Raw genomic sequence first — 27,583 nt, 5'->3', positions numbered from 1 at the left:
TGTATGACAACCTTTAATGTGTCTGCTGAAATTAGTGATTTTCATAATATGGTTGGACTCAGCAGTCTACAGCCAGCTATCTTATAGAAGCTCCTGCGAATGCCTTTGTTAATGACATGATCCATTTACTGTCCCGTCTTTAGATATTGACTCAGAATCTATCAACTCTAACTACGTCAACTTTGAAAACGTTCTTTTAAATGTTATAGTAAATCATGTTGTAATGAAACACACATATCCACGTAGAAAACCATTGCTTTATATACGAAGAAAGCTATATATACTCAGCATGTGACTTGGTGCAAATATGTTTGATACAGATCATACAAAGTCTAGGAACACTATGAAAAGCAGATGAATTTGGACAATACTTAAAGCAATAAACCTCAAATGTCACCCATTTTAGTAAGATATGCTTGGGACATTAAATCTAGGAACTTCTGACAAACTAATAAGCCGTACTTTTCTAATAAACATTTGATGGTCAAGAAAAGATAATTTTTGGAAAAGTGCAAAAATTGTAAACAATCCCAGGGAAATATGTGAAATCTTCAATACTTTTAATGTATTTGTGGCATTCGGTATTGGCAAGGCTGTCTCTCTTGACCCTTTAGCTCATCAAAGCATGAAGTCTATTAAAAAGGACAGTAGTAGTATGGACAATTCAAACAAGATAATCAGGTTAACCATGAAGAAGTGTATAGACTTAATAATAAAAAGTTACAACTCTAAAAAGAGCTACTGGGTGGGATCCAAATTCCTGTAAAAATGGTACAAGCCGAAGAACATCTAATTAACAAAACTTTAGAGTTCAATGCTTTTTCGTTTGAAATAAGCGAAAATAGTTCGGACTTTCAAAAATAAAAATCCTTTTGACAAAAGTAACTATAGACCTGTAACCATTCTACCTATCATATCCAAACTGTTTTGAGAAATTGAGAACCAGTGAGCACAAATTTGAGAATATTTTAAACAAATATTTTCGTGCTTTTTGTACAGATCATGGATGCGAGACCACTCTTATGTTTACTTGAAGACTGGAAGAAGGCTCTTGATGAAAACAAATCTGTAGGAGCAGTTCTGTTGAATTTATCTAAGGCTTGCCCATCATGGTATCCTCCTTTGCAAGCTAGGGGTTTATGGTGGGTATACCAGGTGGCTCAGTACTGAATTATCTGTCATCTCTAAAGGAGCAAATTAAGATGCAGGGGTTTGAGTAGCTGGACTGAAACCCCAAAAGAGGTTCCTCAGTGGTCAATCTTCTGACTTTTTAATGTTTCTATCCATGATAATTTGTTTATTTCTAAATATGCCTCTTTATATAACTATGACGATAACACTTTTTTCTCACCGGACTTTAGCATTCTAACTGACACACTTGAAACAGAGTCCACAGCCTGACTGTCTGGTTCACTGCTAACAAAATACAAGCCTACCATGAAAGGTTTCAAGCACTAGCTCCGTGTACAAAGACATTTAGTATTACGCCTGTGCTTTACATAAGCAGTGCTGTCATAAACTGTGAAGAAACAGTTGAACTGCTAGTAATTGATAGACTACTAACCGCAATTCGATTAACATGAAAAAGATATTTGAAGAAAAGCTTTAAGGGAACTATCTGTCTTGAAACGTGTTGATCAGAAGTTTACTAGACTCAACAAACTGACAATATTGCATACATTTAACATATCCAATTTCGTCCTCTGTCCCTTAGCCTAGCATTTCTGCAGTGACATGAACATGAAAAAATGAAAGACAAATGTAAGAGCTTGCTCTGAGGTGTGTGTATTATTATTACACAAGCAGTGATCCTAAACTATAACTCTAAGTAAAAATGTCAACCCTGAAGTGTTCCAAATCTATAAATACTATATTATGTCAGCAAAAAGGTCTCTCTATTCCATCCTCACGCTTTGAGTTTTTGTTACTATGTTAGTTTTGAATAGATTTTTTGTTACTATGTTAGTTTTGAATAGATTTTTTGTTACTATGTTAGTTTTGAATAGATTTTTTGTTACTATGTTAGTTTTGAATAGAGTTTTTGTTACTATGTTAGTTTTGAATAGAGTTTTTGTTACTATGTTAGTTTTGAATAGATTTTGCGAATTAACAAATAAGGTCATGAATAATCGATGATGTCATAGACGTCTCGGCTGCCTCAGTTATAGCAACCATTTCCTTCCATTTGTTTCGAAACGATGCCGGAACACAAAGCTGAAATTCACTTTCAACCAACTTTTGATGTCTACAATTCATCTGAAGATATTAGCAGTCGTTTTTCAGTCAGGGTTTTCGAGGGAAACAAAAAAATGACAAGAAACTAGCCACAATGTAAATTATATACAAATGAAAGCATGCACATCTTGCATTTTTCATGCTAAATCAATCGTGCAAGCAAGCAACCGATAGACTAAGAAAAAAGATTGACAGGTTCTTGAGAGGGTACTAGGTTATATTCTTCAAAGAATAACTTTCATCTTACACTGTGCGATCCAAAACCTAAAACATATACCACGTTGACGTCACTACAAAAAATAAACTCTTGTGACAACAAGTCAAGACAAAAGCTTTACGTCCTAAATTACTCAGAAATACAAAATAAAGACTTACACGTTCAAAATCAATACTTCTTGGTAACTTGGCACGCTCAAAGCTTCTAAACATTTTGAAAACAGCGCTTGTTTTCTTCGACTCCAAGGCTAATTTACCTATTTTTGTGTATTCATCCCATCTCCCTATTCAGATTTTTTGGGGGGTTGGGGTACTCATTGCTTTAATCATTTTGAACTTCGACAAATCTCAGATATTTTGCATTATCTCGACAGGAGAAGGTGAACAGGAAAACCAATGGGAATACGTTAGAAAATAAACATTTTTGCCACTAAGCTCTTATCATAACAGAAGTTATCAGTATTTTAGCTATTCAGTATACAAGTGTTTCAAGTCACGAATATAGTGGATTCATTGGTATTCGTGGCATACTAATTTTTCTGGTTTACCAGTTTTCATTTTAATCGGGGCTGCTACAAACACATATTTCAATGCCCAAAGAAAATGGACAAATGTAAAGCAATTAGAACCTCTCCCACTATTAGAAATATATCCACAATTTTAATTAAAACAAAGAAAAATTACAGAACAAAAAGGGTGGAGAGTGTATCTTTTGATATTGAACACAAAGATAAAAACGTGAAATTTGGCCCTTTAAAAATCCAACTGAAACTATCTCATTTGTCACCACAATATAATTCTCATAAATATGAATCAGAGATGTCACTTTCAGCTATGTTTGTTGTATTTGGAGTAAATTTGTAACTAATTAACTATATATACAACAACTGTATATATAATACGTTAACATCGTACAACCAATTTCTAGTTTTTCGTTTTAGATGTTTACGACTAATGAATTTCTAATTTTCACACGAGTTTGGTTCATTTTTTCAAGATAATTGTTAACTGACTTCATCTGCATGTTTTGAGTCACCCGAATGCAATCGTCACTATCATCACTGAAGTCGTCATCATCGTCATCGTCAATAGCATCAATACAAATGAATTCCAGAGCGACAACAACAACAACAACAACAACTGTTACGACTCCATGGTCTTAAACTGAATACCAGAATAGAGCAAAAACCAAGAAGTTTTGTAAAATTCAACAAATAATTTAAAAAGAACTTGCAGTATTCTGAACAAAATCCCAAATAGTCCCAAAATTTCTATCACAAGTAGAAACGTATAAGGATCCAACTGAGATCCAGTGGTAGTCCAATTCAATTCCAATACTGAATGTGTTGATGTTCCTGTAGTCTCACGCGTGGTATTGTACAAATAACCTGGATTGTGGCGATGTGCTAATAGTCTGTTGATGTATCACAATATTATAATCCACAACTGTTCTGTCAAAGAATATTATTAATGAGCACTTTATATTTCTAGTGCATAATAATTTGAACAAATAATTCCACCAAAATGAAACTCTGAACATAACAGTAAGAGTGATTTTGCTTCAACACGTTGAAGCAAGAATTAATAATTTCTCGGGTAAACAACATTACATAAAAAAACTAAGACACAAAAGCAGAACCATGATGATGGTCAAAAGTTCATTTCTAGAACATTCTAAGTTGCAAACAAGATCAAATCTGTTGCTAAAATGAAATGATAAAGAATATTGTAAGCATCAGGTAAAACAGGTTTATCCATGGGAAATACCTATGACCTAGAATCACATTAAAATAAACATGTTTACTTCCATTGATAATGATTCTAATATTTAAGCTGTTCTCGCATATAAATATTGACTATGAATTATGTTGTTTATAAAATCAGTAGCCCTAGTCATGTATGTAGTGAACTTGATTTTGGACAAGGTCAAGTACAAAATACAAATGCATATAACATATAACATTAAAACAAAGCCCCAAAAGTAATACACATTAAATAATAATAATAATAATAATAATAATAATAATAATAATAATAATAATAATAATAATAATAATATGCGCAAGGGATCTCTTTATGAGCGAATCAAATACATGTGTCAACGTGGCTTGATAGTCCAAGTCGTCTCCTCTTTCCAAGGACCTCATGACAACAGTCGTTGTCAACTGAAATGCTCTTAAACGCGCAAGCACCACAAATGATCTTGCTTCAGATCACCTAATGATCACACACAACGAAATTCTAATTTTACACTTGTATGTTTTTTCTTGTTTTATACTGTATAATTCACGATTAAGCCTGTTCGAGCCGAATACTAGTACTTTACGCCAAGCGCTATCCAGAGAATTCATTATGTTAAGAAATTAAGGAGGGTCCATTTTACGAAACTAATATATGCTGTCATAAACTCTAGTGAATATTGTACTTTACGACGTCAGCTCCTACAAACTGGCTAATTAATCCGATTGAGAAATATCTTCCCAACACCAACTATCCATAATCAACAAATAATGTATAAAATCTAACAAAGCTATAAACGGAGGCGTAAATACAAATAACATATCTCCTACGTGTATAATAATAATAATAATAATAATAATAATAATACTAAATAAATAAATAAATAAATAAATAAATAAATAAATAATATTAAACATTATGATCATCTACTACCGAACGAAACTGAAATATGAGTAAGCAGTACATACACAGATACCGCAAAAGAAAAAAATAATTACTTTGGATATCCATTCAAATCATACCAAGAGTCATAATAATGACTAACCAATAGGTGTTTTGCACTGTTTTTTTTTAAAAATTTTATTGCTTTCTCTCGTGTAATAAATAAATAAATAAATAAAAAAATAAATAAATAAATAAATAATATTAAACATTATGATCATCTACTACCGAACGAAACTGAAATATGAGTAAACAGTACATACACAGATACCGCAAAAGAAAAAATAATTACTTTGCATATCCATTCAAATCATACCAAGAGTCATAATAATGACTAACCAATAGGTGTTTTGCTCTGTTGTTTTTTTATTTAAAATTTTATTGCTTTCTCTCGTGTAACTTCTCTTATTTTTTTTTTTTTTTTTTTTTTTTTTTTTTTTTTTTTTTTTTTTTTTGCTGCGAAATAGTGCCCGAACCTTCAGTTCAGGAAACATACTCAGTTAGACATTGCTGTTGGACAACGAGAACTCATGTGCAACGTTTTCTTGATATTCAATTCGCCAAAAGTAAAACTGAATTAAGAAAGAAGAATGCGCGACATCTCTGTGTTAGTACTTTGAACAATCAAAGAAAAGACTTTCATTCAGAATTTAACTATTAGGAAGAATACTTCCACTCAAGCGAAAGCTTTTAAAATCAACAAGAATTTGAATGCAGAATATAAGTGGACTGATTTTTCAGGATTTACCGTGACATTTTTTCGATATGTAGATTTTATCATCGGTTTGATAATCTGAATGACTTAACTGGTCCTCATTAGCTAGTTCTAACCTAGTATGTTAGCCCTAGTCATGAAGTAACTTATAATCACAAATGATTTTACCCTTGCCAGTAGCTTCTCTTGGGTCGGTGGTTCTTTCTGTGGTTTTCCGGGGTTCTTCCTCCACCATTAATACTGGCCGCCATGTATAGTCTATCGTGTGCTGAAAAATGGCGTTAAAACCCTACAACAACAACAACAACAACAACAAATAATTTTACCACCAGTTAATCGATTATTGAATACGGGTGTTGAATATGTCTTTGTCATAATTTAAAACAGTTTGTGTCGAAGTGTTGAAAATTTCATCTGGGTCGTCAGCAAGACGATGTACGAACATTCGTGTCATCGTGGGGACTTGTTTGCTGTCTCTCGCAGTGTTTGTTGTATGTTTTATACATCCTGAAAAGAAAATAATAAAAACACACCCTAAAGATAGAAACGGCAGCAAATATTATAATAAAGGATTTCACAGATTATTATAATAATGAATTAAACGACTTTATTGATTTTTCAACATGTCTTTCTGTTTTGATTTTCTATGTACTCAGATTATTGGTTTTATTAGTTTGGTACTTAAATCACAGATATTTTACTCCTAAGCTCCAGGTAAACAGGGAGGTGGGTTCCATTTAATAAGTGAGCACACTTTTCCTCATAAGATAATACAGGGCATAATCAGACCAAGTATACGGGTTTCCAAAATTTCAAATGGCCCTGACCTTTCTGGAAAGGGCACTAAAGCAAAAGTCTATGTGTATGTTTACTCAACGTACCCATACTACTCAATAAACGTGCACAAGAATAAAACGATGGTCAAATCTCAACTGACAAGTGATTGTCTGTGTGTGTACGTTTTTTTACGGGGTGGGGTGGCGGAAACCCTGCCCCCCCCCCCCGACCCTGGAATATGCATTTTATATCGTTTGTGTTTACGTTTTCATATTTCTTCGTATGTGTTTGTGCGAGCGCATACTTACACTATGAAAACCAGGCTAATCACGTCTTGTCCGGCACACACAAAAAATACAAAACCGGGCATGAAAGACACTGTGGCGGCGTAGATTGCATTCCCGGACAGGTTCGAGATCAGAGAGCAAATCGTCTCTATAGCGGCGATACCAGCAAACAAGGTCCCTGTACATACAGAAGAAAACAATTATTGCAAGATGCATATATTGTTAGCTGAAGAGAATATCATGGGAAAATTGATTATATATCATTCTACAAATTAAACCAACTCATCGACAAAGAAAATAAAAGGAAAAGAAAGAAAATTCGGCTGCATGACATATATCACAGCACCATGGATTTCTGATTCCGCCTGTTAAGAAAAACTTTGCTTCTCAGAAACAACTTTTCTATAAAAAAAGATTCGATAGTGATAGCCATTTCTAGACAACCCCTTTTATGTTGAATAATTTATTTGTTTAAAATGTGGCTAGTGAAAGTAGAGTGAATTACAAAAACTTCTAAAGCTGTTGGTGCAGTTTGTCTACTTCACAAGCATCAATTAAATTAACTAAATGCTCATTATACTTCCTGATCTTGAAGGAAAAATTAATTAAGATACAGGGATACTCTATAACCCGCCATGTCTATACTACACTCATTCGGACTCCAACATTATGCATAGCCTCGTAAAGTTACTAAACAATCCAAACTAGTTGTTCAAATTGCAAATGTAAGGTATTGTGCTAGAGATGTTCAGGTACTTCTATGCGATTTGTCTATACAAGTTGTCTACATTACAAAATGGCATAGTATCTCTTCAACGAGAATTTTGATTCCCTAGAACTATTGCACCGAATGTACAACGATAATGCCAATGGTAGATTCCCGACAACAATAATGCCAGTGGTAGATTGCCTGCAACGATAATGCCAAGGGTAGATTCCATACAGCGATTATGCCAATGGTAGATTTTCTGCAACAATAATGCCAATAGTAGACTCCCTACAACTATAATGCTAATGGTAGATTCCCTACAACAATAATGTAAATGCCAATGGTAGATTCTCTGCAAAGATAATGCCAATGGTAGATTACCTTCAACGATAAAGCCATTGGTAGATTCCTTACAACGATAATACTTATAGTAGATTCTCTGCAACGATAATGACAATGGTAGAATACCTGCAACGATAAAGCCAATGGTAGATTCCCTACAACGATAAAGCCAATAGTAGATTTCCTACAACGATAATGCCAATGTTAGATTCGCTACAACGATACTACTAATGGTAGATTACATACAAGGATAATGCCAAGCCAATGGAAGATTCCCTACAACGATGATGTCAGTGGTAGATTCCCTGCAACAATAATGCCAATGTTAGATTCCCTACAACGATAATGCCAATGTAAGATTCCCTACAACGATAATGTCAATGGAAGAGTCAATACAACGATAATGCCAATGGCAGATTCCTAGAACTAATTAGTAGTTAGTTAACTAGCTACAAATACAAATAGCTTAATCACCTCTTCAAATGTAAACTTTTTGGGTGGTTAGAGCTTGAAATATAAAAGTTTGTTTAGCAGCATGTTGTATGATACTTTAAAACTGTGCCTAATGTTGCCGGGTATGTCACTAACGACGCCCTTTATTTGACTCGTTTATTACTATTGAGCATTTCATAACATCTCTGAGATGTAGTTATTATGGCAACTGATTGATGAAACTAACTTTTCGTTTGACTGGAACTAAGTCTGGTTCATTTAGTTTAGCTTCTGCGGACTTAGTGTTTTCCTTCCTTCTCTGTAAGTGTCAAAGGATTTCGCATATAATTCAATATCCCTAAATTGTATATGCTTTTCAAATACATTCTTAAACCCCATATATATGAGGGCAATGTGGACATTGCGTTAGCATTTACGTAAGAAAGTATTATAATTTGATAGAAATTTGTACAAATGTGATAGAGTGTTACAGCCAAATACCTACAAATGTGTCACCCTGTTACAAATGTGAAAGTGTGCCAGATACCTACAAATGTGCCAGCCTGTTACAAAAGCCACTTAAGATCTTCTTCCGTCGGTGGAACAAACGGCTAAATCAACCGAATAAACAACTAAATCAACCGAAAAATAGCAAAAAGAACTAAACAAACCAAAAAGATTCTCAAAGAGTATCCAGCTGCGATGGTTGCTGCTCAACCACAAATACGGCAAGAAATACAGCAAGCAATAGAGGGTATAGAACAAACTCGTGCTGAGATTGGTAATATAAGTGAACTTCTTGAACCAGAACCGGAACCATCTAAAATACCACCCGCCGAATTTACCGAAGAAGGTCGTAAAATGCTTAGAGAAAAGCCTGTAGTGATTTCTGCAGCAGGACATCAAATTTACAGCAAACTATTAAGACCAGGGACCACCGATGTTAACGAAAAAACGGGACTCGATTTGTGTTTCGAAGTTACTATGGTATATCTCAAATTAGTGGTGAATATAAGCCTTTATTTGAAGAATTTGAGAAACATGTCAAAGAAGCCAGATAATTCCCTCACTCAAATGTTCCCAATTTGGGCCGCCTCGTGTTGAGGAAGAAGAACAATCAGAAGGAACGACCGGAAGTGGCCTTGCCACTCGCAATAGATGTCGTGGGAAACGCGGTGGTAATATGATAGCTGAATCGTAGGTGATTCAGGATGAACTTTGTCCCAATAACATCCTGATGTTGATTGACTAGAAATTCTGATTGGTGGAAGACAAGCCGGCAACAATCCCACAAAAATTATCAATGTGGCAGCTGCTATTTGTCAGCATTTTTTTTTTAACCTGTGGCGTCATGGACATTGGAGTTTATCGGGCACTGAACGATGAAACTACCGACGATTACCACAGTGAAGCATCAATTCAATCGGCGATAACAAAATAACATGATTATACACACTGCCCAACGTAGACCTGAAAGGTCAGGGTGATAAATTAACGATTACCTGTTTATAAAATGATCTACGTAGATGGACTCAAAACAATTAGGTATGAAAGTCATCGAATTTGTTCGTGATAAGGCTATTAGCACTGTCGGTAATCTTGCTGGTAAAGCATTTTCTGCGGCCAAAGACAGACTTTCATGATTAGTACGACAAAAACCACTGCAGAAAGTGAAGCATTTCATGGCAAGCATTCCAGTAAAATTGCTAGCACCGACATGATGCCACCAAATGAGCGGCTGAAAGAATTAGCTGGAGTGCCATCACCGACAAAACAAACAGCAGCTGAGATAGAAAAAAACATAACCGTAAACCTAATAGCGGGTAGAGGTCTGGCCCGTCATCGCTGGCGATATTGATCGGTGTTAGAACGTCGTTTTAGACAACAATAGTCACTCATATATCTGAAACAGCCTTTGACATGGACGCACCAGTATTTAAAGATGAGCCTGTGCGTGATTATCGGTATTATTTTTATGAAGCACGAGAACCAGACCAACGTTGACGAATCGATTTACAAGTCAAAGATACAACAAGGTATTTCTTGCCCGCCGAGGCATTTATTGAAGTTCATGGAAAACTTGTGAAAAATGATAACGCATATGCAGTAAATGAACGATGTGGATTCGTTAACGGTATTATGGCATTGCTTAACAGTGCCATATATATAACTGATGGTAGGGAAATCGAAGTATGCCTCGATAAGGTTGATGTTGCTACGACAATTATCGGTCTTGCAAGAGATACTGATGACTATTCACGGTCCGCCGGTCCGTCTATGATGTTCGCGAAGAACATTATTGACCATCCTGACGATAAGCAGCATCTCAAACATCTCAGCGCCGTTAATCCACAACCAGCTGAAATGATACCTCGACAAGCCGCTGCTTTTGCGACATTACAGAACATTAATCCAGAATTCAACAAGGGATTTGCAGCACAGGGATCTCAGGTTAACGCAGATTGTGGGGTTTCATGTGTGATACCACTGTCACATATCTTCGCATTTTGTAGACCCGTTAGAAAAGTTATCTTCGGAGCAAAGCATACAGTTGCGCTGGTTCTAAGAGCCACATAAAACGATGATATCTGGCGCGTTGAGATTGGTGGGGATGGTGCTGGTAAAGTAACACTAACAAAACTAGCATTATGGATGCCAACGATGACTTCGTCGTTGACAAACGAACAACGACGATTGTCATTTATGAATGACGGCGGCAAGTCAAAACGGTCGTGGCTGACAATGACCACAGACACACCTCCATGCACATCAGAAACATTTTCATGGCACGTCGCATCACAGCAGGGAATTTCAGCACCACGACATATATTCGTGGCATTTCAGCGTGCCACAAGGTATAGCCATCAGACAGCAAATCCAATGGTGTTTGATAGATTAGCGATGTCTACGATTTCGCTGAACATAAATGGAAATCAAGAACCATTCGAGGACATAATACTGAATTTTGACCAAAAGAACGTTGCACAGACGAATCATAGTTTGATGAGATTTATGGGGCGTGATCAGAATGTCGACTCCGGCCTGCAGATAACCCAGCGGGATTTTCAACGTTGTATCCGATTTATTATTTCTCGTTGCATCATCTGGATTTATTCAGACAGTCAATTGTTGACGTACATGTGCAAGCTATTGTTGGCCCTTCTGCAGCTGGTGGTTACAGAGCAATCGCTGTTATATTGTCAGATAAAACAATGTTGCTTGAAAGTGTTGGTGGACGAATGAGAGTCATTGATGCGCCGTAGAAAACATGAATGTTTTCCAAACATTTAAGTGTTTTCCGAACATTTAGTTACATCATTCATGATATTATGGTAATCATGTAATTGCGTTTACATATTTTTGTAGAAACATAAATAGAACCCTAGATAATTGTTTGGAAATCCTGCGGTCATCAACATTAAGCTCGCTGAAATCAATGCAAAACAACAATCGAAATTATTAACAATGGGCTCACCAACATCAGCTCAAGAACTAATTTGATAAACACTGAACTCGAAAAAATCAAAAAGATTGCCGATCGTGTAATTCACACGATTCCGCTCCTCAACATGTTATACACATTAGCGTCAAGAATATAAATCTGGACACCGGAAAACAACTTACTTAAACATCCTGCTGAGATAACCAGGGTGTATAGGTTCTCTGTGTTTAGCCTCGTTAAATGTGGGACACATGTAGAAAATCATTTTCCTCCCTGCACGATAGTTTTTCCGTAACAGCCTTAGTCGTGTTATATCAAAATGCCGAGAAAACATTCACATTGGTTCCAGAAAAAAAACTAAGCTCAACGAGTTATTGGTGGTTTCTGGAATTCGTCTCGAAAGAATTTCACAATTATTAACTTAGTATACACCACAATGAATTCCACACAATCATTTCGATATAATCAAGCATGTGCGTGGAAGGCATCACTGGAAGAAATCATCGACAAGCACATAACAAAACAAAAAAATAAATAAATATCTCGGACGAATAATCGTCATCGATAATCTTGTATACGCAGTTTCCTCGCTGGTCGCTGAAACAACGACGTTAATCGGCACATTATCAGTGACGCACATGATACCACCCGTGGTTGGAATCAGCGTCGTTGTTGTTGTCGGTGTTGCTGGTATACTTAATATAATAGCGAAAGAAATATCTACATGTGCCAGTAAAAAAAAGCACGAGAACACGGAAATAACATATGCGGCGGCGTATGCATGTATAAATATATCATAGATGCTATCAGCGGGGTTAAACGATGGTGAAATATCGCACAATGAGTTTTCCGCAATTAGGGATATTTATTATCGATACCACAAGAACGCCAACACACCACTGCGGACAACAAAGTTACCAACGTTGCCACAGCCACATTTAGAATCCGCCGTATAGATAATAATGACAGCAGAAATAACATACGACTGGAACAGCTAATCGCTAAAACAGCACCGCCGACGACCACAATGATATCAGCAACATAATCATATCCATAATTAAATATTGGTTTTCCAACTCCGATAAAACTCCTATAGGTCGGACACTTGAAATCGCACTGGCATAATTACGCCTTTATTATAGTTAACCAAATATCAGATAAAAGTCATTCTGAGGAATATTCCCGCATAAAACCGCAGGTGATGTAGCTGGTGGGCAAGGCCTTGCCTGGGAGGTCGTTACCATCCCAACAGGATCATATCAAATCGAACAAATTAACCATGAACTTCATTGCAGAATTAAATCAATAACAGGAAAAGAATGAAAGATCCCTAACAAGGTACACGAACCAACGCTGAGCACCACCGTAGAAATATCGACGCCAGATTACGCCGCTGACATCTCGAAATCGTCGATCAGAAGAACTGTGCTGGGAGAGCCGAATTATGTTAGACCACCACGACCACAACGATCTAACTTTTATTCAACGGAAGACCGTCCTCAATGCTGGTTAGTTACAGGTATGAAGAGCTACTCAATAATTTCCAACGTCTGGATAATACACTTCTTCAAGAAGAAAAGAAAAAGCCAGAGAGAACACGTGGTTGTAAGAAAGACAACAGCGAGTACTAAGATAAAGGTTTGAGAAGTAAACACTTGAATATCCCAATTATTTTATAAGTTCAAGTATCGTTATTACAATGAGTCATCTAGGAGGTCTGAGTCGGTCGCGATGCTTCACGTTTAGTATTACTCATTTATGCGGAAGCCATATGTGAAAAGGATTCCGCTCAGCAAACATTATTTTTGATCGTTGTAAGATCACTGAAAAGGACAAAATTGATACGTTTAAACTACCTTGGCTTGATTCTGTTGAGACGAGACAGACTATCAATAATATACTGACGAATAGGTTCCGATGATATTGCAGTATGGGAGAAAATAAAAGACTCTTCAGATATACTTTGACATAATAACGACCCAACAGGATGTGGTCGTCATATGTCGCTAAGTATTGTCAATATCGCGTGGATGATTTCTGTAAATCTAGTCTGTGACGCAGTCGACGGTAGTTATAACGCGTATGGGCAAGCATTACAAGGGCAGGTCCAGCAGGTATATTTTCTTTACAGCTTTTCTCCTGATGTCCCACCGGGTCATTTGATTGTGTCAGTGCCAATTAATCCTGTTTGTTTACGATGTCATAATCAATCGCTGACTCGAATACGTTTTCTTCTAATCGACCAATGCGGTAATTTATTGGACAGACGTGATGAAGAATTTACCGTTAGTTTGTATGTGCGAGTCAGACCATAACGGCACACCATGATGAAAAAATAACAACAAAAACAATAGCAAAAAATATTTTTGAAGTTAATTTTTTTGTTGTTCTTGTTTTATTTTCTGTGTTGTTTGGGTTATTCTTCTCATTCTGCGAGAATCTTAAGAGACTCCAACACAAGTTGCTTTAATTGTCTCGTACGTGCACTTACAGCCGTTTGAGTTTCATATTGTCGATACAAATATGATCTCAATGGCGCTTGCCAATGGAGCAAATTTACCTATATCATGTTGTTCATGTAAATACACCAATGACAATTCCATTTCACGCTGGAGTAATTTGATAAATCTGTACTCAGCCGTTAGTATATATATGCCCACTTCACACCGCCGATGTATCATCTCATAGTCATCTTTGATTTTTTCAACATGAGTTGAATCGTAACACCATCTTGCCGCAATTGTTCGATAGTAGAGATAATTTCGTTAATGTCTTCCTGGTTCATTATACAACAAACACATTTCTTAAATAAAAGATTTTATCTAGACTAGTTCGATAACGTTTAGCTGGATCATGTAAACTTATCGTGATGAATCCATGCGTGGTTTTCTGAGCATGTGCGAAGAAATCTTTAAACTTATCTATGTCCATGTCGCCTGCACACCATGTCGGATGAATATTTCTCAGCGTATGTTTTTTAACACCGCTAAAAATAAGCAAAAACTGCAATTATCTGTGATCACTTTGGGAATATGATTGTATCGTTGAGTGACGTAAAAGACATCTGTGTTTTTATGTCTGCCCGGTGAAAATATTTAGGCTGGATTTGCTTGTTTGTCAAGCATGACATCATCGTAAACCCCTTGAATGGTGATATCCCCGTTTAGATTCTCTACGGAAGGCGCTTCATCGATGTCTGTGATAAATATAATAACACCGTGTTCGGCCGCTGAAGATTCATTAAATTCTTTGAACACATTTTAGCATCCTTTTTCATCCGCTACTAAATAAAGTTTGTCCCATTTGAGCCACCTCATTATCAGGTTGAGCAATAACTGGGTTTTACCCGACCCAGATGGACCAACTATAATAGCTAGAATTAAATTTTAGTAACTCTGGATGATGCTTGACCGGTGCTTTCTCACGTGTTGCTGAAAAGTCAATCACGTTCGTAGTGTACAGAGATAATATTATTTATAATCATGAGTTTATACTGTGTTGGATGCAAGACAGTCACTGGTACAAAGTTTCTGAGAGCAACCACGTTGAGCAATAACACGCCGCACTAATAGGTAAATGCGTAAAATGAGGAACAAGAATATAATTTTGTGAGTATTCCTGTTGCAAAAGCGGGTGGCGACATTGCTAAGGAACTCGGGAAAATACACGGAACGCCATGGGATAAGAATCCTGGGGAAAACATCTTCCAGGATATAATTATCGTGGTCCTGGAACTCGCCTTGACATTAGACTAGATGAAAAAAAAACAACCAAAATCGGGTGAATTTCCGGTAAATGCGATTGATAAAGCGTGCCATGTTCATGATGTCGCGTATAAAAATCCAGATCTACAACAACGACATATCGCTGATGTCGAGTCAATTCACAAGCTAAATTCGATAAAGAATAAAAACATAAGAGAATCACTCGAGAATTGGGTGATAAGATCGGCGATGAAAGGTAAACTAGCGTTCGGAGCAGACAATTAAACACCGACAATTACATAATGGAGTCGGTTTATTATAGTCCAATCAGATACTGGAGAGGAAGAACAGCAATTAAAAAACTCGCTGATGCAGCAGGTGTCACACGAACTGTATCCCCAGATTGGTTGTCACGACAGGCGATATGACAAATTTATCTTCCACGTCCCAAAACAATTCAACATGGACGGTTTGATGTCAGCATAGCCAGTGAAGTTCATCAGGCAGATATCTTGTTTTTATCACATGACAAATATGAACGGCACATATACAACTACGCTACGCGTTGACTGTTGTAGATGCTGATAGTAGATACAAAGAGGCTGCACCGTTATCATCTAAAATAGCAACTGAGGTCTCAGCAGCGTTTGAACGAATTTATACGCGAAGACCTCTGCTCTGGCCACAGTTTCTACAGTTTGATCCTGGCAAAGATTTTTTCGGTGTAGCACGATGCTGATGTAGCAACACGTTAAGATCAGTCGTGGAGACAGCGCGATGCGTCGCGATCAGGCAATCATTGAGCGATTGAATCAAACACTTGCACAGTTACTCTTTGGATAGCAATATGCCCAAGAATTACTGCACGTTCAGGACAGATCTAGTGAATTGATTGCGAGACTACCTCAAGCGGTGGCCACGAGTGGAAGCAACATGAAACTCATCAATGCAATTGCGAAAAAACATATACCACGACAAAAGTCACCAGATCAGCTACAACAAACAGTATTGGGCAATAAAGATATAGTGAGGCATCTATATGAACCTGGTGACTTGAGGGTGGTGCAGCAAGAGCAACTGATCCTGTTTGGAGTGTAACAAACATACAATTTCAGCGTGGTAAGATCTACGACGCAGGCACCAATCCACTGATTAGATTCAGCAGCCCCTCAACGAGGATTTGTACGTGAACAATTACAGGTAATTCCTGAGAACACCGAGTTACCACCAGATTGGATACGGCGTCGCAGACTCCCTTCGCTCGCTAACAAAAAAATACGCAAACAAGAGTAACCTGCGTTGAGGAACAAAGCTCCTGTGTGTCTGTTACATTCAAGACATGTCAGAGAGATATTTTCGAATGTGTGGCCGAGAATACTATCGATTCTGTCCATGGGAAATTGTCATACGTCATTAGGAAAATATTGATACAACGCTATTGTGTAACATCAGGCGCAGTGATTAATTTTTCTTTGTTTCATTGTCATGATACATTCAAAATCATGTTCAAACTGGCATAATGTTTTTAAAATCTCGCGCATAACCAACTAATTTTTTCTTCACTGCGTTGATAATTACTGTTATTGCTGTTGCTGTTTGTGACGGCTTTGGCAGCTCCAACAGGTTGACAAACCTGAGTAACCTAGATATTTTTGCTACTCTAGACACAGCCAGATAAACTAAATATGACCATTCGATGCGATTGTCGACAATCCCGATGTTGGTATATGGTATTGTTAATCCCTGTGACGAATGAATTGTTATCGCATATCTCAGAGTCCAGCACGATGGGTTTGGCTGTTGTCGTGGAGCGACTGCCGCTTACGTATCCACCACTGACAACGCTTGTTGCACAGCCTCTACTGGAACCTCGACGATATCATTAAGAACTAGCTTTTGTTTAATGTCCGTTCCATGAATATCAACGAGTATACTTTGCCGGCGTGTATCTATTTGTCGATAACATAGCGGGACTTGCTGAGTTGGAAATTTTTCCTTATCGAATAATTTACGCTGAAGTGAATTACTGACTTTTTCCTGGATACAACTAGTGGATCATTAGGGCGTCACAAGTTGACTAATATAAAAAGAATCAGTGGAGACTCTAACAACGTCATTGGGAAATCTGTTGATTATTGATAATAGGTTTAATTGATGAGTTGGCGGGCATTGATGATCTCAAATGAATAAATTGAGGAGAATTGCCCTTGTAGTAGATGACTATTGTACTCACGTTTTTCCCATCTTGCGTGATTGCATTGATTTGTGACGCCAGTACACCTCGTGCCACCGTGTCCTTTTCAACAAAATTTAATTCGGCTGTATCCATGATTAATCTTGTACAACGACAAGCATTATCAGATGATGAACCCTACGTGAATTTATCGATAATGTTTCTGCAGATATCTTTGTCGTCTGGTGGTAACCATACAGATTAATATTTTTATTTGTATGAAATTATTGCAGAGGTTACAATTAATGATGTGAGAATCGTAGCATCGAGTACGTATCGTAATAAAACTATTGGAGCCTAATCACGCTGATGTCTTGCGCAACAATCATTGGGATTGACACTGATATCCAGTTTATTAAAGTGTCTACCAGACCAGATTAGTATCACATGATGAATACTCGCTGAAAACTCGAATTATTCCATCTCAATAAATCCAGTAAGATCGATATTTGGTAGTGGCCCGTTTACTGAAACTCGTGTCATTTCGTGTGTTGGGTGCCCGAATCGTTCAAAAAACGATGACACTAGCCAAGTCCAAGAAAAGCTGCCTGATAAGCAGCGATATTTGTCAGCAGAAATCATGTCAGAGGAGTTATATTTTGTTTCCAAAGACCGCCATAGCCAAACTCAACACAAGATTGTGATACAATATCGAGAAATTCTTTTGGAGCTGGACGCCATTTATTTTTTGTTGGGCTATATGAGGTACAGCGGACGAGGCTGTAAAACTACGAGTAAATTTTTACCAAAATTTGTTTCATGTTTTCTTGGAGTGATTCCTTCCGATAAACAACCCCCGACGGCAGAAGAAACTGATCAAACGTTGATTCATCCGACTCAGAATCATCTCCATGAAATAGCCAGACCAATACAGGGTCACGCTTACTTATGTTGTAGATTTCCTCGTAGATATCGCCGTCATCAAAGCGTTTTATTCTCTCTCTTGGAAATTTTGTCACCGAGTCGGTCCATGCATGTGAATTATGATCATATAAAATTCATTACTATAGTATTTACCAGAATTGTACAAAATCTCATTGATTATTGTTTGTACAATTATTGGTCTCTTTAATGTTTTTTTTTTCTCCGTTAAGAAAATAATTTTTTCAGTTATTTTTTTAAATACTTGATTCTGTAAGTCCGTTTCCTCGTCTCGAGTTTGCAAAATGTTCTCTGACACGTTGAGCCACTGGATATGCGTTATTGTAGAAAGGTCTCTCCTTAGAAGTTTCATCTACTATGAGACATTGTTATGTCGTCGTGATTTCTTAACAGGGTCGAGTTTATCGGATCATCTTCGTTGATGTACTTGATGTCATCAACATGATTATTAAGAATAGTAGCTGCTCGTTTGTCATCCATTGTGGAATCAATAAATGTTTCAAAACCATCTATCTTAAATGTTTAAAACACATGAGACGCACCATCGTTGATAAATTCGTTCTTCGCCATGTTGATAAAATCATGCAACTTTTGTTCGAATGGTATCTGTTTCTTACCTTTGGTTAACCTGTCAAAATCTGATTTGGTGATGTGCTCTGGCTCAGTAGCGGATGATCTTTTTCGTTCTCATTCAAAAATCTTGTCTCTGCTCTATATCCAGTAACGTAACGTAATTGTTCTAAATGCAATAAATTACCGAGATCTCAATTTGACTCAGCAGTTTAGATATTGCCGCGGTCACATGACTGCGCTAAAAATACCACGCTAATAATAATACGCTGAGATTTTCAAAACACGATGACGTGCTTCAGTACGCTAAGTCGCTGAAATTTAGAGGTAAAATCGATTATTGTATATTCGCTGGAGAAATATACATGTTCATGTTAAACATAAATACTTGAGAAATAAATTGTACGATTTAGATACGTGTGTCTGTCTGCTCAGTGCCATATAAATTATTTCATCGCATATTCTTCAGCGAGACAGTGGCCGACGTGAACGGTAGGACAAACTTTTGATAAGTGGAAATGACCTCATGGGTTCGAGTCAAAAACACGGCAGACATATTGTCTGTGTTTGCGACAGATGCGATTATAGTGGGGAGAAACCCGAGGTGCATCGAAAAAGACATGATTACTTAAATGGGTAATTCTAAAAGAAAAAACTAACCAAGTGCAACTTACCTGGACCCTCCCCGATCCCCTACGGGCGTTCATTTTAAAGAACCCGGGATTCACTTGGATGGGGGCGTGCTTGATTATAAATTGACAAAGTAAAATTCAGCCTGGACAGCCCTCTCAATTTCAATAATTTCGTTTCGCACTGAGCGATTCACCGAGGGGTGGGTGGGGGTGGAGTTGTTCACGCACAATAGAAGAAAAAAATTCTCTGAAATAATCCAACAACTGCAATGGAAAAAGAAAACTAACAATTACCCAATATTTAAGAGATATCCAACGTTAATCAGCCTGTTCGCGGGCACCTCCTTTTGCTATTTTTGGAGGTCAGAATTACAGTATTGGTGGCTCTGTAAGTCTAGTATAAATTCAAGTCATTCGCGATAAATTGTTTTTGGTTCTTGTTCATAGAAGCGTCTGATTCCACAATGGAGGTTTTATTGATAGGTAACAAAAAGTTGTCGTCCGCCATTTTTTCTGGTCGGCCCACTCCCTCCTGCTGATCGTTTCAAGGAATTAAAAGCCTTGAGTAATTCCGCTACCTGCAGCATACCTATCCCGAGGAAACTCTTCATGAAACATCATTAAATGACATTCAGCAAAGTCAGTTTAGGAAATGTTAAGACTAAAATAATCTAATAAAATCGAGATCAGGAATAAACGTTGGGTGTAGAATATGAGGTGCGAGTCAAGTACGAACTGAATGAGTTATGTTGGCTAGAGTGCCGAAAACAAGAAAAACTACAGTACGTCAGTTTGAAAGAACTATTTGAAAACGTTGCTTACTTCCACATAAAATGCAAAAAGTTCATTACGAAATAATAGCTAAATATCATTGAAATTTTAGTGTTAAAAATCAGATATGCAGAAAAAGGAAGAAAGAATAAACACATTTAGAAAATAAATGTGAGAGGAGAAGAACTAAAAAAATGTTCACGAACAAAAAGTGAAAAATAAAATATGCAGATAGAAGAGAGAAAAGTAATTAATAACAACGAAGTACATCTGAGTACGAATCCATAACGATCATAACTACCAAAACCGATCTGGCCAAATGTTTACTATGGTAAAGCTATCCAACTGCTTGAGGTTCGAATTCTGTTGTAACAAGTTGAAAAGCAAATATAGCGATAGAATGAAACTGCTTGAATCAGATTTGGATTCGCTATACAATCATGTTGAAACGAGCAGTTTTTTTGACTGCATGAGAGAAAACATACAGTTCTGCTATAAAAGCGACTATCCCAAAGGAACATATATGACGTATCTGAAGCGAATAACCCCCCCCCCCAAAGATGAACTCTCAGACATTCCAATAATAGAGCTTGTTGGTTTGAGATCAAGATTGTATTCGAATCTGATTACGATGAGACGAAGGTTTGCATGATCATCAATAAATGCGTGATCAAAAGCAATTTAAGATGTCAAATGTAACTTGGAGTGCCTGTTTAATTACAACCACAACTATCAACAAATGAAACTATGCTATCAAAATTAGCCAACTGGCCCTATCCAACACTGATGACAAACGTTATGTAATATATTTATTTATTTAATATATAAATACGGAATTATGTATCATCTTTTGAATTTATAATATAATTATATTGAGACTATAAAGTTATATTTTTGCATTGTTTAATTCAATGGATAATATTATCGTAAAAGTAATTTTGTACTACGTAGTAAAGTTTCATTCATTCGGTTTCTCAAAGATGAAATAACCTGAATCCAGGTTAAGATGACGCAAGAGTATTGAATGCGGGACGTGTGCATAAGCATGGGGAAATCAAAGTTTGTTTGACCTGACAATCGCGCTCTACTTTTTGATTGGTTTGATAAGATTTGAAGGTCAGAACAGGACTTTTATTTACAATGTCTGAATTACGTTGAAATAGTAAGAGTTAATAGTTAGAGAATGTTCTGAGTCAGAAATGTATATTTGAAACGCAGAAGAATACTATATATGGAAGATGCACGCATTACGTTCATTCTTCTACATGTATATACAGCGTCTGTAAGAGACTTGAGGGAAAACTTGGGATTCATTGATAATATTGTGCGTTTGAATAGCAGACTGAATATTCAGTGATTGTAAACAGTTATTACTTTGGAATTGTGTGATTATTATTCAAGGACTTCAATAATAATTTACATTCAATGAGATTATATTGAAGCAGAAACATCTGGATTAATAATTCCATTGAATTCAGTAGTGTTATCGTTGTAACAAACAAGTACTATACAAGCCACTTTTGGATTACCTTAGAACAGTTTCCGGATTAATGAGAACTTGATAGAACATTTCAGAATTGTTAAAATTATTAGGATTACATCCTAGGAATTCATACACTATAATAAGTTATTTTGAATTCTTTCACCTTGATTTTTTAAAGTAATTTTTTAAATATATTTTTGGAAACTTGAAAGTTTTTGGGGTTTCGTATCTTGTTCTGTTACTTAAATTAAAATCCCCTAGACGTATATTTATATGTCATCAAGTAATGCAGTTATATGAGCCAATTGAAATGTAGAAAATGTTTAAATCCAATAAATACAAATGTCACACATGCAAAATTCTGCAATTATCGTACAGGTAAACTGGAATGGAATATGTCAAATAAAAAATATTAAGTGACGTGACCAGCAAAAAATGTAAATAATCATTGGTATTAAAGATTTCTCAGAGCCTGGAAAGGAAATCAAGTAGAACTTGTGGAAATATTTGTGTTCCTATAAACTCTTATGACAGCGTCAGAAGTAATTTAATTAGCAATTGATAATAACTGCATGCATACACACAAAAAATGCTCTCAGAAAATCGAGTCGAAAGAATACATTTCATCTAATCCATGTACAAACTTACTCTACGTTGGCATTCTAAGTCTCATTCTAAAAACATGGTTATGAAAAGTTAGGTGATGCGTTGAAACAGTCATTCGATGACATAAACTCGAGAAAGAATTAGAAGATAACAAGCGAGAATTGGAATACCTTATGTCTTATGATTTTAATATTGTTAAGAAAGTACATAAACCTTTAAACCACCGGAAAAGTTAAGGAACTGACTAATGAAAGGCATCAAATAGTACCTTACGATATACTAAGCAGTACGGATAAGAAAACCGATTGCTATTTAAGAAAGAACAAGAAATTTGACACTAAATTGTCATTACATATTAAAATAAACAAATTTAATTCCGCAAACTCATTATTAACAGCAACAAAATGTCTGGTTGTACATTATTAGTTGGTTCTTTATAAGATATAGTTTTATAATTTTTAGCAATATAATGTTTACCGACACTTTAACTCTAGAATGATTTCACAGAGAGAGAGAGAGAGAGAGAGAGAGAGAGAGTAACCTTGACGTTCAGGTGGAGTCAGGTGTGACAACAAACTTCTAATCATACCGGATACAATAAAAGAAAAGCATCCTACGGCAGTAACTGAAAAACAATTTATTTTAATTAGAATACAGCAAACAGACGAAGAATTCAAAGACTTGCTGTTGTTATGTATATTATTTGACCAACATAATTATTTTGTTTTTCCTATTTTAACATTTGTCTAGTGGATTCAGTCTTTTAAGTTTTAGTTGTATTCAGTTATCATTAGAGATTAGATGTTTATTTAAATTATTCATTGGAATTCAAAAGTATTCATTGACATTTTGGACTAAATCACGATATTGGGATCATGTGAAATAATTCAAGGACGTTCTGGAATATGTCATTATGATACACCTAGATTGGGCAGCACATCAGCTCATTCAACGCTACTGCCACATCAGCAAAAAAATCAATACTGGAATAAATTCGGAACACTGAATACTTTTGGACATGCGAAAGAACCTTTTAGGATTATTTGGGATTTAACTCACAATACTGTAAGATCTTTTTAAACATTCACTTTGTATTGAAGGGAAATAAATTATTTCCTGATTTTTACTAGACTTGTTGGCTTTCACTGCTTTTCTGTTACTTAGTTTAAGACCATAGAACTGTAACCGTTCTAAGCCTTTCCACATCGGAAGCTTCCTTTTGGGGGCATGCTAGGTGCCATTGAAGGTTCAAGCACTCGAAATCTGGAAAAAGCACGATTTTACTTTATTTTCTTGTCCTTTCTAAGTCCTGGTACATTTGACACATAGGGTTATACACACTTTCATTTGGTCGGTTTCGTACCGTCGAAACTATATGCCTATGAAGATGCTATGACGAAGGTTAACATGGTCGTACTGATCTCTCTCTCTCTCTCTCTCTCACACACACACACACACACACACAACTACCTGCGTAAAGTTGCGCATCTGTTTGAGCCAGTGCCTCGAGGACGTATGATCCGAGATTGGACACCACTCCTAGGATGACCATACTATCTTCAGTGCAGAATCTCCAGTGTGTTATTGTGACAAAGAAAGCTACTAACGCCTGGACACCGACCCGTAACGCACCAAAGTTTCCTACACTTTTAGAATCCCAACAAAATGGCAGCCCAATCTGATACAAAGGCTCGACGACCGTTCTCCCGAGGTTCCCAATCCAGAAAAAGAAAAGACTGAATGTTAGTAGATTGTATTTCCATCTTACGCCAATGTACTCTCTGCTAACGTAAAACTTCACAGCATTACTAATAGTGTTCAGAAAGGAGCGCCTTTGTCTCGCTCCATGCGATGGAATGGTCTCTGGAAGACACAAAAGAACCTGCAGTAAAGCTAAGATGGAGCACACTGCTGCAAAAAGCATAGAATACATATATCCTAGGCTGGGGATGAAGTACCCAGTGGAGAATGATGCTAGAGTATAAGCCACAGCAAGAGTAATCTCTGCCATTACAATCCCGATGGTCCGCTGTGTGCCAGAAGGTGAGATATCTGAAACATAGGCAAATACACCCGCAAAGAGATTCATTGTGTATCCAGTCATCCCGTCGATGACATATCCTAGTGTGATATAAATTAAACTAGCATCTAGCTTGACAACCAATGTTGAAATGCCAATTTTCACGATATTTCCAAATATTGACAAAGTCAGTATAAACCGTCTCCCAAGTCTGTCTGAGTAGCTTCCCACTAAAATATTTGCAAAGATCCCCGGCACCCCATTGGCCAAGCTGTAATACAGAACCCACAATGAAGATTCCTTCTGTATTTCATTATACTTCTCGTACAGAGGGTGAGAACTGTTGACTTCACACGCGGAAAAGTTCAGGAATTCTTCCGTACCAGACAGGATGGTGCGCTTTATGGTATATTGGGTATACTCGATAATACTGTACTGAAACGATATGACGGAGAAAATCTGGAAGGCTAAAGTTGGAATTATGACTAGGTGTCTCGCCGTGATGATCTTTTTGCTGATTTCATCCTTGTTATTTAGCAAAGCAGATGATTCATTGGACGCCATCTTAAATCCTGTTCACGAAATTTCCTTACTTCTTCAAATCAAGTAGCCATTCTAGCATAAGACAAAACTGCTCTGAGAGGGAAATTATATTTGACACGCATAAGCAGGAATGTATTTTATAATTTGATCTCGTTCCAGAATCTGAACTATCAAACAGTGCCTTCCAAACTGTATAAACTATTACATAATGTCAACCATGACAACTTCTTTTGCAGCATCGGTTGTCATTGGATGAAACTGAACTTCACTTGCATATCTGGCAAAGAAACATTTACTTCATCTGATGTAATATCATAATTCAAGAATACAGCAATATTTTATTCTATACTATAAACCTTTCCAGTTTTCGAATTATCATACAAGCAATAGGACGTTAGAGGTGAAATTCAGGTATATCCATTACGTAACAAACAATATTTGTAATGTTGAAAGAGATTGTTTTCCCCGAGGACTTGGATTCCAAGAACAACAATATATGTATACAATATTTTAGAAATGTACTTCTTGTACAGTAAATCCCTTCTTCTTAAGGAATTTCACGGACATGCAGAGTCTTCTTCAGTTCATATTGCTGTTTCAACAAGACGAGTTGGAAATTTGCCATGGTCCGTCCTTTCTGCCTTGATGAAGTAAGATTTTAAAGCATAGCTATTATTGTTCATAAAACTCGTACTAATTTTGTGAAACCCTAACTTTGTCACGATAATCGAGGACAGTTCCAACTCAGGCAGTATGCCGTGCTTGTACTGATAATAAGACCGCCGTTGCGATGCTTACTGAGCTGATCCAAGATACGATTCCAATACGTCTGTACTAAATGACAGGGGAGATCTGATTTTAAACAGTGTCATATGATAAAGAAGCGAAGTATACGGTTTAAACTCATTTGTAAGACGAGTCCAACTGCAAACTGCTGTATGTAAGGAGTAATCACTAGAACAAGCAGCACAGACTCTGATCAGTGATCTGCAAGCGCGTTATGCTATGGTAGATCATATCTTTTGTTGTTTGTAGTTTGACTCGATTTATAGGCGTGTACGTATGGTATGTACTTCAAGCTCAGTCTGTTATATTTTTTAAAATTCACCTCCAATGATTAAAGTACTGAATTTTGCCCCGGACTTCTAAATAACAAATCAAGTGCAACATGTACATCTTTAGGTCAATATCTAACGGTGAAATTGGCATACAGGTACTAGATCTAAAATTAAACTTAACTTGAAAATTTACCACATGTATATGCGAATAGCCGAGGGCAACACAACCGATTGTAAATACATGTGTCCTAGATGACGACCGAGCGATTCCCTTGCTGTTATGCGCTCTCAAGTATTCTAGTAATTCATTGACCGTGCATGACCCATAACCAGAAAGTGGTGTGTAGTGCAGATGAATCAAGCAGATGTAGGATGGACACGTTTATAACAACGAAATATCAATATTTTTCCTTATCTCTCCATCATATAGTTTCCCTATTTCCTTATGGTTTGTATAGTAAACATTGGTGCAGTCAAGAATTCTTAACACAGAGGATTTGTGGGTGGGTGGATGATTTCGTGTAGATATAATTTGACGACAGAACGGGCACCCAGAACAGCCTACGTTTAGAAATCATTTGTTGTGGTTTGATATTAGTGTAAAAAGTGTAAAGGTGTGTCTCCAGATCTTGAAAATGTTGCCTGTTCCGCAACTGAAACTTTTAGTAAGACAATTATGAAAGATTTATTAAATATCATGAAGAATTTATAACATATGAAGAGTGTATAACATGTCATGATGGGTTTATATCATATCAAGAAGGGTGTATAAAATATCATGAAGAGTTTATAACATATGAAGAGTGTATAACATGTCATGATGGGTTTATATCATATCAAGAAGGATGTATGAAATATCATGAAGAGTTTATAACATATGAAGAGTGTATAACATGTCATGATGGCTTTATATCATATCAAGAAGGATGTATGAAATATCATGAAGAGTTTATAACATATGAAGTGTGTATAACATGTCATGATGGCTTTATATCATATCAAGAAGGGTGTATTAAATATCATGAAGAGTTTATAACATATGAAGAGTGTATAACATGTCATGATGGCTTTATATCATATCAAGAAGGGTGAATAATACAATATCATGAAAGGTGTATAAAATATAATGACTGGTGTATAACGCATTATGTATGGCTTATAATATATCATGAATGTGTATAAATATGAAGGGTGTATAACAGATCCTAATAGGAGTGTAACATATCATAAAGGGTGTATAATAT

General features: G+C 36.5%; 1 protein-coding gene across 1 annotated transcript; it reads right to left on the bottom strand.

The window, feature by feature from the left end:
* On the bottom strand, positions 1 to 26,264 carry LOC149806631 (proton-coupled folate transporter-like). Its single transcript, XM_089955902.1, has 4 exons — positions 24,189 to 26,264; positions 23,260 to 23,343; positions 6,934 to 7,090; positions 1 to 6,355 (listed from the first exon to the last, which is right to left on the bottom strand). The coding sequence occupies exons 1-4, from the start codon at positions 25,300 to 25,302 to the stop codon at positions 6,271 to 6,273; spliced, it is 1,440 nt and encodes a 479-aa protein (XP_089812028.1). The 5' UTR covers positions 25,303 to 26,264; the 3' UTR covers positions 1 to 6,270.
* Positions 26,265 to 27,583: the final 1,319 nt, after the last annotated feature.

Source organism: Sinohyriopsis cumingii, chromosome 1 (genome assembly GCF_028554795.1).
Source record: "Sinohyriopsis cumingii isolate HCF-2022 chromosome 1, ASM2855479v2, whole genome shotgun sequence".
In the NCBI taxonomy this organism is placed as follows: Eukaryota; Metazoa; Mollusca; class Bivalvia; order Unionida; family Unionidae; genus Sinohyriopsis; species Sinohyriopsis cumingii.
Note: the sequence above shows the minus strand (reverse complement) of the source record. Positions and strands in the feature narration are given on the sequence as shown.